Source organism: Myotis brandtii, unplaced genomic scaffold (genome assembly GCF_000412655.1).
Source record: "Myotis brandtii unplaced genomic scaffold, ASM41265v1 scaffold197, whole genome shotgun sequence".
NCBI lineage: Eukaryota > Metazoa > Chordata > Mammalia > Chiroptera > Vespertilionidae > Myotis > Myotis brandtii.
This window is the reverse complement of record NW_005357346.1, coordinates 434,502-450,816: the sequence shown is the minus strand read 5'-3', so window position 1 is coordinate 450,816 and position 16,315 is coordinate 434,502. Positions and strand designations below refer to the sequence as shown.

General features: G+C 46.7%; 1 protein-coding gene and 1 long non-coding RNA gene across 6 annotated transcripts in view; one reads left to right on the top strand and one right to left on the bottom strand.

The window, feature by feature from the left end:
• The window catches only part of PTPN14 (protein tyrosine phosphatase, non-receptor type 14), a 145,673-nt gene that overhangs the window by 92,963 nt on the left and 36,395 nt on the right, over positions 1-16,315 (bottom strand). For 2 of the 5 annotated variants that reach the window (XM_014538761.1, XM_014538764.1), the window contains one exon: positions 3,868-4,193. In XM_014538761.1, coding sequence (XP_014394247.1) covers positions 3,868-4,041 — 174 coding nt within the window. In that variant the 5' untranslated portion in view covers positions 4,042-4,193. Of the gene's footprint in view, positions 1-3,867; positions 4,194-7,346; positions 7,369-13,950; positions 14,227-16,315 lie in introns of those variants that run through there. The other 3 variants (XM_014538763.1, XM_014538760.1, XM_014538762.1) reach the window with 3 other exon arrangements.
• LOC106725913 overlaps positions 14,354-16,315 on the top strand; it is a 4,387-nt gene continuing 2,425 nt past the window's right edge. Inside the window, exons 1-2 of the long non-coding RNA XR_001361917.1 lie at positions 14,354-14,556; positions 14,706-14,991. This is a non-coding gene — a long non-coding RNA (uncharacterized LOC106725913). The remainder of the gene's footprint in view (positions 14,557-14,705; positions 14,992-16,315) is intronic.

Sequence of the window (16,315 nt, the reverse complement as noted above, 5' to 3'; positions counted from 1 at the left end):
ACTATATGTGCTGACCTAGGAACCAGGCCTGGGCCATCTGGATGCCACTTGACATGGCAGCACATCAGTGCATTCAGAACCAGACTTGACCCTCAAAAAGCTTCCCCCGTGGACACATGTCATTACACATCTGTCAAAATGCACAGGATGTACAACACCAAGAGGGAACCCTAATGGGCCCAGTTGGTTAGAGCATCATCCCAATACACCAAGGTTGCAGGTTCGATCCCTGGTTAGGGCACATGCAAGAAGCAACCAATGAATGCATCAATAAGTAGAACAAAACAAAAAAAATCAATGTTTCTCTTTTTCTTTCTCTCTTTCTCTCTCTCTCTTCTATTGTAAACTGTGGACTTTGAGGGACAAGGATGTATGAACGTGGATTCATGAATTGTAACAAATGCTCCCTGTGATTCAGAATGTTGATGGCGGAGGAGAGGAGGAGGGCAGGTGGGGGCAGGTGGTACATGGAACTCTGCTTTCCAATTTTGTTGTAAACCTAAAACCGCATTAAAAAAAATAAAATTATCTACTAAAATTAAGTGGCGAAACACAAATTGTAATTAATGCAGATCTAAAATTAAATCAAAATTAATTTTCCTTTCCTAATATAAAGCTATTACCAAGTTTAGGATACACCTAAACCACAGGGCACTTCTACTGGCAAAAGGCAATATCTGCCCAAATCGGGTTTCCAAGCCTCATCAAGACCAAACGTGTTGTTATATTTTAGATGGATGTCCACTTTCTCCTCTGAAGCGCCAAAGGCTCTATTTGGAAACTGACCCCAATACAAAGTCAAGTGAGTGGAGCAGACCCCGGTCACCCCTCCGACTTGGGCCTCGGAGTGGAGGGTGCATTCTTCCTCCAGGTGTGGATGCACAAAAGAGGAACAAAGTACCGGACTGCTCTAGCTCACCCTTCAGTTCAGAAGTAGCTACCGGGTTGTTTCTCAAAAGGCCATAGCTCAGACGCCATCTGTCACAGAACAAAAGCACACAATTAGGAAAGAAAGTGCTGTGCTCTCATGCGGATGCGCCCGCTGGGGGCACGTCAAAATAAAGCCAGCACTAAGCTCGCACCACCCCTGAGCATTAGAGGATCAGTCACCCTGCCACACACACCTGACAGCAGAATGTGACTTCCCTGCTTTGGCCTTTGTGACAACACGGTTGTGGGATAATCCGGGCTTGACCCTTGCCCTCTCACCGCCAGGAACAATAGTTTGCGGAGAGTAATGACTAACCCTACGCATCTCCAGGCACGCCTCACCTTGCGCCTTCCGCTGGAGCTCTACCTGGTGATTGGCAGAGGTGGCTTTTCAGTCCCCAAGAATGTGCTGCCTTTTCACATCCTTGGATCTGCAAAAATCCAGTTCCCCACGCCCAGGGTGACCTCGCCTTCTCTTCCACCTGCTGATCTCCTCTGTCTCCTTCAAGTCCCTGCTCCTCCTTTCCCTGAGGCTTCCTCTCCCTGCCAGGGCTGCGGTGTCCAGCGGGGCAGGAGGGCTCGGCTGCCCCTGCATTGCATCTCAGCGTGGATCACATTCGTTCTCAGCTATTCATGTAAATGTTGGACTCCCCCATCTCAGCGTGGATCACATTCGTTCGCAGCTGTTTGTGTAAATGTTGGACTCCCCTACTAGTCTGTGCACATCTTTTTTTAAAATATTTTTTTTATGGATTTCAGACAAGAAGGGAGAGGAAAAGAGAGATAGAAACATCAATGATGAGAATCATTGATTGGCTACCTCCTGCATGCCCCCTATTGGGGATGGAGCCCGAAACCCCGGGCATGTGTCCTGTCCAGAAATCGAACCATGACCACCTGGTTCATAGGTCAACCCTCAATCACTGAGCCACACCAGCTGGGTAGTCTGTGCACATCTTAACAACAATGTCTGATGCACTGCAGTTGCTCAAGATTTTCTTCATTGAAAAAGACTCTCAAATTGGAACAATCACATGTTATTATATTACTAGAGACAGCACTGCACAGTTCCCATACTGTACTTCTTTTAATATTGACAACGGCCCTAAGTAAAGTGAGGGTCATTATGCCCATTTTCCAGAAATGAAGTAACTTTTCCAAGGTTACCTAACTAAAAAGCAACAGAACTATAAGTTGAACTCAAGTCCAAGACTCCAAAGGCTGCGCCTGTAACTACTCAGCCACAGGCTCTATGCCTCCCAATGCGCGTGAAGAATACTTAATTACTCTAATGTGACTTACTGGGAATACCATACTCAAAAGTAAAATCACTGCATATATTTTTAAATGATCTGTAACTAAATGTTTGCCAAGAATTTAGACCAGCTTCCTGTTCAACTGATCTACAGCATTAAGGTTCTTCCTTTACATTCATGCACAGCCCTATGTTTAAATATATATTTCCAGCCCTAGCCGGTTTGCCTTAGTGGATAGAGCGTCGGCCTGCGGACTGAAGAGTCCCAGGTTCGATTCCAGTTAAGGGCACATGCCTAGGCTTCGGGCTCAATCCCCAGTAAGGGGTCATGCAGGAGGCAGCCGATCAGTGATTCTCCCTCATCATTGATGTTTCTATCTCTCTCTACCTCTCCCTTCCTCTCTAAAATAAATAAAATTATTTAAAAATAAATAAATAAATCTACCCAAATGAGTTACTAATAAGCAAAAAAAGAGCCAGCCATAGACAAACAAGGTCAGAATATGTTTATTCTAGTGTGTCAGTTACAGAGCTCGACATGTCTGCTGGGCAGGACGGGCTCCTACACAGGAGAATAAACTCCGAAGACCTGAAACCAGAGGATAAACACAAAGGCCAGCAGGAGGCAGAAGTGCTCAGGCAGAACAGCCCCTCAGGGGATAAGAGTCGGCCTGTGGAAGACGCCAAGGGGAGAAGACGACTTCCCGTGACCCCACATCCTATATGCACATGGAGAGAAGGTGGCTCGTGAGGGGCGGGGATCAAACACCATCCATCAATCACTTCCAACAGGCACCACCCCTCTTCTCCATCACCGTGAGGTCTTGGGCAAGGATGTCACAGGGCCTAGGAGTAGGGGTTGAATCTCAGGAGCTATAGTCATTTCAGGGTTGAATTTCAGGAGCTATAGTCATTTCAGCTCCGGCAACCACTCAACCATTCCCTTACCCACCAGCTGGTATGACACATGGTTCTCAAGACAAATGCTGTGTGCGGTGCTCACCACGTCTCCTCTCTGGAGTGTCTGTAAGACTGGAAACCGCAGGGCCTGCTTGTTCGGAAGGACACGCTGCCCTGAGTAAGAGGCTCTCCTTAAGAGCAATGCCATGACTGACTGCATAGTCAACCTGGGTTTGCTTAAAGCCCAAAGAAGTCGCACAGACGGTACAAAGGAAACGAGGGTCAGGAGGAATCTTAAAGGGAACAAAACTCCATGTTCCACGCTCCTACAAAAAACCTCTCTGCTCACACTCACTCTAAATGCTTATTCTCTTTTTCTTCCCTTTGAAGAGGGAAACCGAGACACAAACGAGCAAAGAAGGAAGGCAGCTGCATCCCTCCCTACGTGGGCGTTCTCGCCTTGACAGGCAGCCGGGATGCCACCCCAGCTACCCACTCCACCCTTTTACAGACAGAAAATGACTTTGGTGAGGAGAACCTCTCATTTCCAACTCCCCCTAACCCTTGCCATCAGTGGAAACCAAAGGGAGGCCGTCACCCCCTGGGAGCTCTAGGTGTGTTCTCGCTTCTCTCCACTGAAAGCTGTAAGATCGAGCCCCCGCTAATATAACATGATTCTTCTAAACACCAGGCTAAGGCGGAAAGGCAAGGCAGGTGCAGAGACAGGTGGTGGTCCCCTGGGTGAGTTCTCGCTCGCGCACCCGCCACACTCACACCCTTACCTCCCGCAGCTCCAGCCTCTGGGCCACAGCCTCCAGGCACTCCTGCCCGGTGCTTTCCACCGACAGCGTGCACTCGATGACATTGCTGTCCAGCAGGCGGATGCGGGTGACGAAGCAGTTCTTGCTCAAGACGTTGTAGCGCCGTGTCCGGCGGAGCTTCAGGCCGAAAGGCATGGCTCTGGCCCTCGGGTGTCGCCCTCCTCTCCTGGCGCCCACGCCCCTGAGACGGCCTTAGCAGTTTCGGGACCCGGCGATGGCACTACCAGCCGTGCTCCTCCAGACACGGGAGAAGGTGTCCATGCCCGGGGTGGCACGCTGCAGGGTCGCTGCAAACAGAAAAGGAGCGAGGTCATTCGTGGAGGGGAAGCTGTAGGTGATACGGCACGTTTTTCACATGCACAGACACCCTCTTCCCCCGGATCAACATCCAGATTCCAGAACCTGCAAGACACCTGGGAGAGCCCATGCCCTTTATCTTATCTTGCAAGGGTGACATGATAAACTCCTCGGTTAGAGCCAAAGAAGTGGAGATTCAGAGAGATGAAAAGAACTCATCCAAGCACTGGCCAGTGGCTCAGTCAGTTGGAGATTCATCCCGTACACCAAAAAAGTTTCAGGTCCAATCCCCAGTCAGGGCGCATACCTAGGTTGTGGGTTCGATCACCGGTTGGAGCGCGTACTGGAGGCAACCAAGATGTTTCTCTCTTACACTGATGTTTCCCTCTCTCTCCCTCCCTCCCTCCCTCTCTAAAATCAATAAATATATCCTGAGGTGCAAATTAACTAATTAATTAAATAAAGGAACTCATACATGGCAAAGAATTCACACCAACGTCTATGCAACCTCCACTCACATGCTTTTTTCACTGTACAATCCTGTCTGTCCAAGAGAGCAATCGGAGTGGAATCAACACTGTTTCTTTAACTTCTAAATATATATTATCTCATTTCAACCCCATGAACAACCCCGTGGTGTAGATTTTATGATCCCTGTTTTGCAGAGAGAAAAAGCAAGGTTTTTGTTGGTTTACCAAAGATTCACTGATCCCGAAATTAAAATCTGCCTCTCTACTTTCAGTAACATGATTTGCCTTTGTTTTTATTTCAATATTTTATCACTTATTTTCTTGTTTATTTACTGAGAAAGGATAATAGAATGTGGAGGAAATACACAATTAATACAGTTGGCAGCTTCCTACTTTGAAAAAAACATTTTTAAATATATGAATTCTTTAATGTGCTTGTCCTTTTTTACCAAATATTTAGACAGTTAGATATGGGGAACCACCCCTATCATCATTTTGTCCTTTTACAAAATGCTTGATGCAAAAGCCCTGTGACCAAATTACCGATAATTTAACTTACTAAAAACGAGATTTCCTGACACCCTGGTGGTCCACCAAATGCCAGTGATGACATCATTGCCATGGAGAACCCAACAATAAAACAACAACAACCAAGTGGCTTTACCGTCCCACCCTGAGCCAGCAACGCTCTCACGGGGAGGCTCATACCTTCCAAAGAAGCCAGAGATGGCCAGACAGCCCCTCTGTTCAACCTCCTGCTCTCCATATCCAGCTCACAGGACCATCTCCTGTTCCCATGATCCCTCTGTTAACCTGATTCCCTGCACCGGGCAGTTCAGCCAGCCTTCAAACCCTTCATCCATAGAATTACCTCTGAGCCCCCCTGACACTTGAATGGACAAGTATGAATAACTACTTGCAGGAATTCTTGAACTAATAAATAAAATGGGCCCGGCGGTGTGGCTGTGTTTGAGCATCAACCCATGAACCAGGAGGTCACATGCCCGGGTTGTGGGCTCGATCCCCAGTAGAGGGCGTGCAGGAGGCAGCCAAGCGATGATTCTCTCTCATCATTGATGTTTTTAACTCTCCCTCTCCCTACCTCTCTGAAATCAATAAAAACATAGAAAAAATAACTACATAAATAAATGAAATGGCTTCAACATTTAGCAACCACTCTGTGTCAGTACCCCGGGCCTCACGAAGGTTGTCAAAGCATAAACCTACAACACAGCAAAACACACTCCCCACACTCCCTCAGCCGGTCTTTGATGCCTGCCCTCGGCACATTCCTTAGCATGACAGGGATATGTTTTACGATGGCTTAAAATATACATGCCAGTAGAGTCTGTGACTTGGTAAAATAGATTAACATTTCTAAATCACTTTATGTTGGCAGAGTATCATGTTTACTTCCAAGGTAGGCCAACCTGATGATCTCCTGATATCTACAGAAAGGAGGATGGAGGGACCCGCCCAGAAAAGACAAGAAGAGAGCCAGAATTCAAATACAGAGCCCTGAAGAGTTTACTACTCACGCATTCCCACAACTTGTTGAAACACAGGGCACAGAACACCAAGCTTCAATTCCTATATTAGCCAGGGAGCCTCACACAGAGGAAAATATTTGCTCTGTGGGCACAAGCCACATAGCTAATCCTGGGCCCGGCACTTTACAATTTGGGTGTGTCTCGTCTTAAACACCGATGAAGGAATGTGGCTGGCTTGGTGCACACGTATCCCAGCCACTATTAAAAACAACCCTTGCTACCTATTCTGTGGGATTCCGTCCAAAACGCACAGTTAGTGGGGCAAAAAGTAAGCTGCACAACAAGAGTTTTTATAATACATAAACAAAACAAAAAAACACAGAAATGGGAAAGAAGATGAGCTCACCAAAGCGATGAACTGTTATCTCGAGACTACACAGTGGCGACATTAAATAGAACTCTCGCTTTATAGTTTATAGACTTCTAAACTGTTCTAACATTTTATAGCTGCCTTATCTTATTGTTGCAAATAAAGAGTACAGTGCATTAGATACTGAAAAATGGTATCTCAGGAACAACATCGGACAACCTGCCAAGATATCTCCTACACAATACCTGACTATTTTAAGTTTTGCACAACATTTTAAATCTTCAATTTGCAAGAAACTTCCCTGGTAAGGTAGCAACAAAAAGGTTATCAGAAAACTGGTCCGGTCTTTCTAAAGGTCAATGTCATGAAACAAAAACTGAGCAGGTGGAATTAGAAGGCGGCTGCTCTAGGGCAAAAAATATTGGGGGGGATGGGGGCCACACAGTGCAGTATACAGATCTTGTACCATAGAAACCTGTGTGATCATATTAACCAATGTCACCCCAATACATTTAATTTAAAAAGGAAAAAAAGGAGATATTTAGGAGTTAGAAAAACAAAATGCAAGGTGTGACCCTTCATCAAACCAAGGTGTGAAAAAAAAATAAAAAGATGTGGACAATTAGGGAAATTTGAAATAGAGAACAGGAATTGGATATAATGTATTGTTGTTAAATTTCTTCCATTTTTGTAGTGGAATTACGCTTATGCCGGTGAATGGCTTTAGGAGAGGCCAATGGATATAATGAGGGGTGAAATGTCACGATGCCTGTGACTAACAAACGGCTAAAAACAACACACGCACATAGGTACACACACACGTTCAGAGCTGAAACAAGGATGACAAAACATTAACAGCTGTTGAATCTAGGTGGTAGGTGTCCAGGTATCCATGGCACGATTCTTTTCGCTTTTCTGTGTATCTAACAATTTTCACAATCAAAAGGTTAAAAAAAAAGGCAACCCTCCACGCAGGTACTAACCAGATTCCAGCCACACCTACTCCTTGCGGCTCCGTTTCAGTGGCACTGCCTCTCCCCGTGGACTTCTCTGATCCTGCCCTCAGATCACCTTGGCTGAACTCCCACAGTCATTTTCATGCTTATTTAACAGAGCAAACTGATTTATGTCAGAAGTATCCACACATCTTGACTCTAAACTCCTTCAAAGCTAGAAGCAGGTTTCCTCCATTTTTAAGACCCACACCACTGACCTCAATTAAAAGCTCGCGGCATTTACAGCCAGAACTGTGTGCTCACAGAGCTGGGCTTCTGGAAAGAACTCCCAGGCTGTCATTTACGACATTCCTTACCTTCAGGAAGGGCTACACCTGAAGTATCCCAGGTAAACAATCTGTGTGACACTAATCTGTAACGAGAGGTGGGGTCAGAGATGACCGCCCAGTCCCTTTCAGTCTTAGCATTTTAAGAGTCTATGAATCACCTCACATATTTAAGCTCCTGAAGATTCCGCAGCATGTCACTCATCCCCTCCGAACTCTCCAGAGGAGACAGGTAAACAATCTGTGTGACACTAATCTGTAACGAGAGCGGGGGTCAGAGATGACCGCCCAGTCCCTTTCAGTCTGAGCATTTTAAGAGTCTGTGAATCACCTCGCATATTTAAGCTCCTGAAGATTCCGCAGCATCTGTCACGCATCCCCTCCGAACTCTCCAGAGGAGAATATAGTTCTACCTTAAACACAAGCCAGCTCCCTGCTGTGTGTAAGCCCAATTCCTCTGCTTTGTCCTTGAAAGACAGAGAGACAAGGACTCCGATATCCCACCATACAAAAGAATCGACATGAAGTCTACTAGCGAGTCCTGTGTTACACAGCCTGGCTCCTGGCGCCTTTCTCACTTTCCCCATGTGGTTCGCTGGGGACTCAACACATGAACATTATAAAGCCTAGAACCAGCCCGGCCCAAGTGGCTCAGTTGGTTGAGCATTGTCCTCCTGTGCACCGAAGTGTTGCTGGTTCAATTCCTGGTCAGGACACATACCTAGATTGTGGGTTGGATCCCATGTATGGGTGTATACAGAAAGTCTCTTTTCCTTCTTTCTCTTTCTCTTTCTCTTTCTCTCTCTCTCTCTCTCTCTCTCTCTCTCCCTCTCCCTCTCCCTTTCCCTCTCTCTCCTTCCTCTGAGAATGTCCTCGGTTGAAAATTAAAAATAAAGAAATAAAATAAAACCTAGAACTAAATGCCATACTCTCATAGAAAGGTCACATGTTCATGACACTTCAGATTTTCCTGATGAAACTGGCTTTTCAAAAGAGATCAAGTTAGGCAGTTGTCTTTCTATTTACTACAAGGTGTTTCTTAAAACAGAAAGCTCTTTTAAAAATAAACACTCATCTAAAATACAGAATTTTCTTGATCCACTCGTAAAGAACATATCTAATACATATGAGCTGCAATTGTTGCTAATACCCAACATGAAGGTTAAACAAGTCTCTTTTGTTACTATCGATAGTAAAACTAACAGTAAAGACTAATTTATTTGAATTTTAAAATATAATCTATTAATCCCTTTTTCTTAGGTGCATCTTAGAAAGAAAAGTAAGAGAGTTAGATGCTAGCCCTTTAGTGATGAGTAACTGGGAATAAGAAGCAAAGAAAAAAACAAAACAAAAAAACAAGTGCCACACACACTGAGAACTCTCTAACTCAGGGTCTTTGTCGCAGTAAAGCAAAGGAAAGTGAATGTCAACGACTGCACTGGAGAAAGTCACTGCAGAGGAGGGTGAGCTGAGTGCTTCTGAGAACCCAAGTTCACCCTTAAGGAAAAGAACACGGGCAAACCTTTGGGCAAGAACTGGCATTAACCAGAGAGGCCTGGGGTGAATGTTAGCCATTTATCCTCTCTCAGCCTCAGTTTCCTCATCTACAAAGACAATATTTACCCCACCTGTTTGTGAGCAGGAAATGAGAAAATGTCCTTGGGGGCATTCAGTAGAGTGGCACCGTCCCTCCTTCTCCCCAGCACTGCAAGCTGGTCACTCAAAGGAGAGCAAAGCAGGTGTGAAAAGAAGGCTGAGTACCCTACCAGCTACTGTGGAGAAAGGCTTTAAAAAAGAAAAGAAAAAGGCAAAGCAAAGAATACGGAGTTTAAGATGGAGCTATGTGCTACGACAATTCCCTGCGGAAAGGGACCAGGCATAAAGATGAACCATGCGCTCTGGCCAGTGTGGCTCAGTTGGCTGGGCTTTGCCCCACGTACCAAAAGGTTGCTGGTTTGATTCCCGCTTAGGGTACATGCTGGGGTTGTGGGCACGATCCCTAGTAGGGGACATGCAGAAAGCAGCCGATTGATGTTTTGCTCTCACATAGATGTTTCTCTCTCTCCCACTCTTCTTCTCTCTCTCTAAAAATCAATAGAAAAGTCTCAAATAAAAAAATAAATGAATTGTGCATTCTCCCAGCCCTGCCACCTTGTCATCACCAACCTTGACACCTGGAGCAGAAAGGAGTCGCTCACTCGATGGAAGTCCTACGCAGCCCATCCCGAGTGGGTAAGGAGACTAGCCTTTTTCTTGACTCAATCAACTACGTGTGTATAGTGTCTGGGGTTAGCAACGGGTCTTTTGGGGGAGTGGGAACTTGCTTCCAAATTGCCTTATAATCTGTGTGGTTGTGTCTCTACAGCTGACGGCACCCCAGTCTCCCTTTCCTGGAGAAACTCCCGCATGTGTTTTAGTTTCCCACTTGGAATCCTGAAGGGCAAGATCTGTGTCACATTCAGCTTTGTGGTCTCCTATAAACCTAAGGTGGAGCTAAATAAGTATCTGTCATTACAATGAGAGAAAGAACAAATCCTGAAAAGGGTTGAGTTTTTGCTGCCAAGATAGGGCAGGACCCCCTGGGGACCTCAGGGACACTTGAGGAATTTGGAGCTTCGAGAGGTCTGACTTTTGGAGGCCTCAGAGAGGCTTAAACTGTGGAGAACAGGAATGAGAGGTCAGTCAGCTCACGGGTGCGCTTCAGGGGGACAAAAAGATGGAACTGAGGTTTCTACAAGAACATTCCCACCACCCAAGTGTCCCTTTTCTAGACCTGGGTGTGCCTGATCCTGGGGGTGGTCTCAGAGGCCAGAGGGAAGCCACGTCCGAGGGAAGTTCTACGCAAAAAACGACACTGGACCTAGCGACGTGATCAATGGTGTTATAATGCGCCGTGACTCCCGAAAGCAATTTGTTGGGGCACTTGCTCTGTAAGCACCACGCTGGTGAAGGCCTTTTACAGTACGCGCTACAGTGGGAGAGACCCTCAGAAAAGCCCAGTCACTTCTAAACCCCACTGCTAACCAGTCAATCAGCTTCCGAAAAGCTCTCATGTGGAAGCTTCACCTGGAACCCCCAGCTGTGGATTTCCAGCACCTTCTACAATCCTCTCGAAACTTTCCCTAAAGATATCACCAAAAAAAAACAAAAAAAAAACCGCTAAGTTAAAAACACAAAGCAAAGACAGCTTTCTCATAATACAGAAAAAGTCACTCGGCTGACCTACTAAATCTCTGAATATGATGGGTGAGAAGTGGAGGGATCTTTTATATTGTCAACCAAATGCACTCTACTCCTCGTTACTGAATTACTTTCGATGTCTTTAGGGACCTGAAAGAGACATGAAAATCCAAATTCCAAACGTGGTCATCACACGCTCTTATTATTTCCCGTGCTATGTTATAGATACCTGCCCCTTTTCCCCCCTCAAGTTCGAAAATCACGAATAGAAGCTAAGTGCTATTCAGCTGTGTTCTCTATTTACCAACAGACTCTGGGATTTTTCCAGCATTCCGTATTTTTACAACTCCAAGCACACCTCACAGAACTATGTAACCCTCGTCTGGGTGTGAGAAAGGAAAAACTGATGCAACTAGTCCATCCTGTGTATGAACCTGGGCACAGCTCAGCTGGGTTTTAAAAAATACTGTGTCATTTTCCGAAGGAGAATTTTAAAGATGGGTGGGGTGGGGTGGGGTGGGAGGGGATGGGAAAGAAAAGCGTAAGGAAAATGTCTTCTCTGATTTCCTCCTCCAAGAAGAGCAGAAAAGAAGTCAGTTTTGTGTGGTGAAAGGTAGACTGTTCATTTCTTCTATACATTTTATTGTTATGGAATACCCAAATTAAATCCACACATCACATTATTTTTGGCCAAGTAAACGTGTTGTGCAAGGTTTAAAATGCAAGGCCCTACCTTTTTAGCTGCTGAGTAACTACAACAACAAAAGCAGAATGGTCACATTGTTTAATCCCTTCATTTCTCGCCTCCTAACTCACTTTCCAAATGCAGTGATGAGATGGAGAGAAATTTGTCCAGAAACACATTTTCCAACTTTCCTTGGAGACCTGACCTTTCCAACATGACATCTGGAGACCTCCTTAAGCTCGATTTGAAGTTAGAGGACAGATTCCTGCCAAACCGTGCCCATCAGGGTGATGGCTCATCTGCATGAAGGGTGGCTACACAACAACCTCATCCATGCAGAGGATCGCTGGAAACCGGGAGCAGTCAACGATCACAAAGCTCTTCATTCCAACTACACACTGTGCTCAGAAACAAGAATGCCCGTACAGTTGGTGCACTCTGAGTTCCTGTACAGCTCTGGGCCTTGCTTCGTAGCCCGTAGCAGATTTCAAGGAGACAAGAGCACGTTTTCAGAATAAAAACAGGCAAGGAGGCAGGTGACAGGTAAACTATAAAAATAAGCACTCCACAACAGGGCAGACTGTGTCCCAAAAACTCTCTATAGTAAATGGAAACGAGTAATACCCAGCATATTCTGGTTAAAAGGGCAAAAAAATATATATGTTTTTAAACAGCCCCCATCCATGGTGGTTAAAAATAACAAGTTGGTTCCTGCGAGGTAAAGCTCCCGTTACCTGGAATCACTTTTACCCGCAAGCAGTGGTCCCCTAGCTTTTATTCCTGCTCTAACACTCAGATGCAAACCAAGTCCATAGTGCATCAAAGGCTGAGATTTTCAACTGAGGGGGACTGGGGGCCGCAGAAGCAAACTCTGAGAGGGCAAGTAGTTTGAAGGCTCCCCCAGGTGATTGTTTTAAAAAATCATTTCCCTACCCCCAGCTTTGAGGCTGACCGCCTTGTCTAAATAGACAAGATCTTCCCACCAGAAGGATCTTCAAATATGAAAGTCTCCATTTTTGACATTACTGAATCTTCTAAGGTCATCAAAGCCCACACTGAATATTTATGGATAAAATAATAGGTTGTCTGGGATTTTTCTCCACAATAATGGGGTGGGGGACTGTGAGGGGGACAATACTGGCCATGTTGACAGCTGTTGACGGTGGGAGACAAGGGTCACACCATTCTCTACAGCGTTGTGCATGCCTGAAATTTCCCATAGTAAAACGTTGGATTTTTCTCAATAAAAAAGTTTTTCTTAAAGGGTAATTTGTCAAGTAAGCTGGTAACATAGATAACAGTGCCAACGTTGCTGATATGTTACAGAAAACGGGGGTCAGAATTTTCCCTCCAACTGAACCCCTTTGCCCTTCCAAACTAAAACGTGTGTTTAACTAGACCAAACTGACAGTGTAAGTTCTTCAATTTTTAAAAGATGGCGGGAAAAATTCCTTCTGGAGATACAATGACAAGTTGGATAAAATGCAAAGGCCGATCAACCCGACACAAGATAGGGGAGTCTCCCCTGGCCCGCTGGCATCAGGTGGGGTGTATCAGAATACCTGAGTCTGGCTTACTTCTCAAAGGAGCCTTCTCTGCCTTTCATGCCAGGAATGCTTTGTCCCAAAGGACTCCATCCTTTGAGACCTCAGAAGCTGCAACTCTCCGATTCCAGCTCTCTTTGCTATCCGTGTCTACACCCACCGTGATGCAGGTCCGGGAATGCCAGAGCTGCTCTCAGCCAGGAACCAGAACACAACATCCCCTAGTGTCAGACACCAAGAAGGCGGTCATGAGCACCTCCATTTTTAGAGCAGATTCAAAGACGGGGCCACCTGAGCAGTATTCCCATAGCCCTACTGCCCTGAGATTAGTCCTCATGTCCCCATTTTACAGACGAGGGCACCCGGGCTGCAGAGGTTAAGAACTTGCCCCTCATCAGACAGACACTGACATTATCTGACCCCATTTCTTACTCAAAGAACCGTGCTCACAATATCCAGAATGGGGGCTGAAACTACAACCTGGCGATATAAGAATAACCCGACAATAGCAAGCTCCCACTTTCTGTTAGGACGACTGCGAGCCAGCCGCCACGGGCGGTGGACTTCATGCAGATATGGCAGACATGGACCCTGAGGCTGGTGACCAATTTTCAGCCCTGGGATGTCCTATCCAGAGGGCCTGGCACAGAACCAGAGTCCTGCCCCTGCCTCAGCACCCCCTATCCTGCCCGTCACTCCCCCACCCCCTGCCGCCATGCCTCCTACCTGGACGCTTGCTTTCCTTCCACAGCACCAGTCTGTGCTGCAGAGAGAGAATCCCAGCACGTCGCACGCAACCTCTTCAAAAACCAATTCCAGAAACACGATCACAAGAGCAGCCCAAGAGGCTTTCCAGCTTCGTCATATGACTCACTCATCAAAACAGAAGAAACTCCGCGGCGAACACACCTTTAACTTGCTTCGCCCTCCCCTGCGATGTGCACCCCGAGGGACCACAGGGACCGAGAGAGGGGCTCCCCTCTCCCCGTGAGAGCCTGCTGCAAGTGGCCTCCCCAGCAGTTTCCACACCTCCCTCCCCCGTTTCCTTCCTGCCCAGGCCTGAGTTCCCTCAACGCCCCTCACAGGTCCAGGGCTCTGGGAGGAGAGGACTCATCTGTGTCACTTCCTCTCCAAACATAAGCAACAGCCAGCATCTCTGCCAAGTCTCGGCACTGGGCCTGCCGGTCCGGAGCTCAGTTCCCGGGGACAGCGCCTGGTTCCCTGGCTCCTCGAGCTCCACCAGCCAGCCTCACCCAGATGGGGAGTCATGTCCACACAGGAGCCACTTCCAAGCGGTAGAACCAGGCTCCGAGGCCACCTCACTTTCTGCAGGTACAACATGGGGGTGATAACAGTGTCCATCACTCACTAGAGTGGTCGGGAAGATTCCGGGAGTTAGGAATATCCAAGTGCTGGCACCATTCGCGTGCGTGTTCTCGCTGCCCTTATCATTATTGGTGCCATTTCACCCAATGCTGCAGGAAATCCAAGGAAACCCAGCGCCTGCTAAGTAGCACAAGGATAAAAACTGCTTTCCACCAAACCAAGAGTCGGAGGGTTTTTGAAGTTAAGGAGACAAAACATGAGTGCAAAACAAGCAAGTACAGGTCCCACCGCCTGGGAACCGTGACAGGGTGCCCGGTGGGTTTCAGGTATGTGACCACTCCAGTGAGTCAGGGGACAGCCAAGCGGGTTCGAAAGTGTTCCGGGGCAATCGCTTCTCCGGAGCCAAGACGCTGAATCAGAGGGGAGAAGGAATGAAAACAGGTACGAACTGGTGTCAGCTGTAGAGAGTTGCATAATCCCAACTGAAGGAACCAAATGTTAATTACTGATGGGAGAAAACAAGGCCCCTAAACCAGTGGTTCTCAACCTTCCTAATGCCGCGACCCTTTAATACGGTTCCTCGTGTTGTGGTGACCCCCAACCGTAAAATTATTGTCGTTGCTACTTCATAACTGTAATGTTGCTACTGTTATGAATCGTAATGTAAATATCTGATATGCAGCAGTGGTTCTCAACTTTGGCTGCACATTAGAATCACCTGGGAGTCTTTTTAAAATCCTGATTTCTGGGCCTCATCCTCCGGAAATTCTGTTTCTTTGTTATGGGGTGAGGCCCCCCACCCCATAACAAAGAAACAGAATTTCCGGAGGATGAGGCCCAGAAATCAGGATTTTAAAAAGATTCCCAGGTGATTCTAATGTGCAGCCAAGGTTGAGAACCACTGCTCTAAACAGAGACAGTCATGCGACATGCAGACACCTCCATGTAGATAGACTACAAACACCCATGTACACATGCACAGCCTCGCCAGCTGTGTCCTTTCTTCTCTCCATCCCCTGCCTAGCAGACACACACATGCACACACGCACGCACACACACGCACACACGCAAACACACACACGCACACGCACATGCACACACACTATCTAAGTGGAAACGTGGGAAATCTTAGGTTGTACTAAGCAGCTCTCTGAGTGACATTACGAAGAAATGGCATTACCTGTCCAACCAAGTGCAGTACATTCACTGTTTTAAAACCCTTGTGTTAGCCTAGGACCATTCCTGTCACCCTGGCTGACCTCAAGCTGAAGATTTGCTCAGCTGCCCTGCCTGGGGCAGAGCAAGCCTGGGCCACTGGAGACAAGATGCTGCGTGTGGGATGGCTCTCCAGGCCTGGGGGGTGCCTGCGGCCCTGTAGGGTATGAGCACAGCAGCAGGAACAGGAGGGCAAAGGTCAAGTGCTTCGGTTCCCAAGTTGGACTGAGCTCTTAAAAGCTGAAAAACTTAAACATGCACAATTGCTGACAAATTCATCGCTAATGAACACAGCAAACTTTAAACCACTTAATCTCTGCCTTCCCTCAATACTCTATATAAGAAAATTTGGAATGAGTCTTCCTTCAGGAGTAGCATTGTCTCAGCTGTCGCTTATCATTTCAGCTATAAAATCATTTGAGTGATTTACATGCATGACATCATGTAATCCTCACGATCCCAATTTACACAGTAAACGTAATGAAGGAGGCTCCCTCCGCTCTCTTGATTTATACCTGTTTCAGAATGTTAAGGATTTCAAACTTCCCTG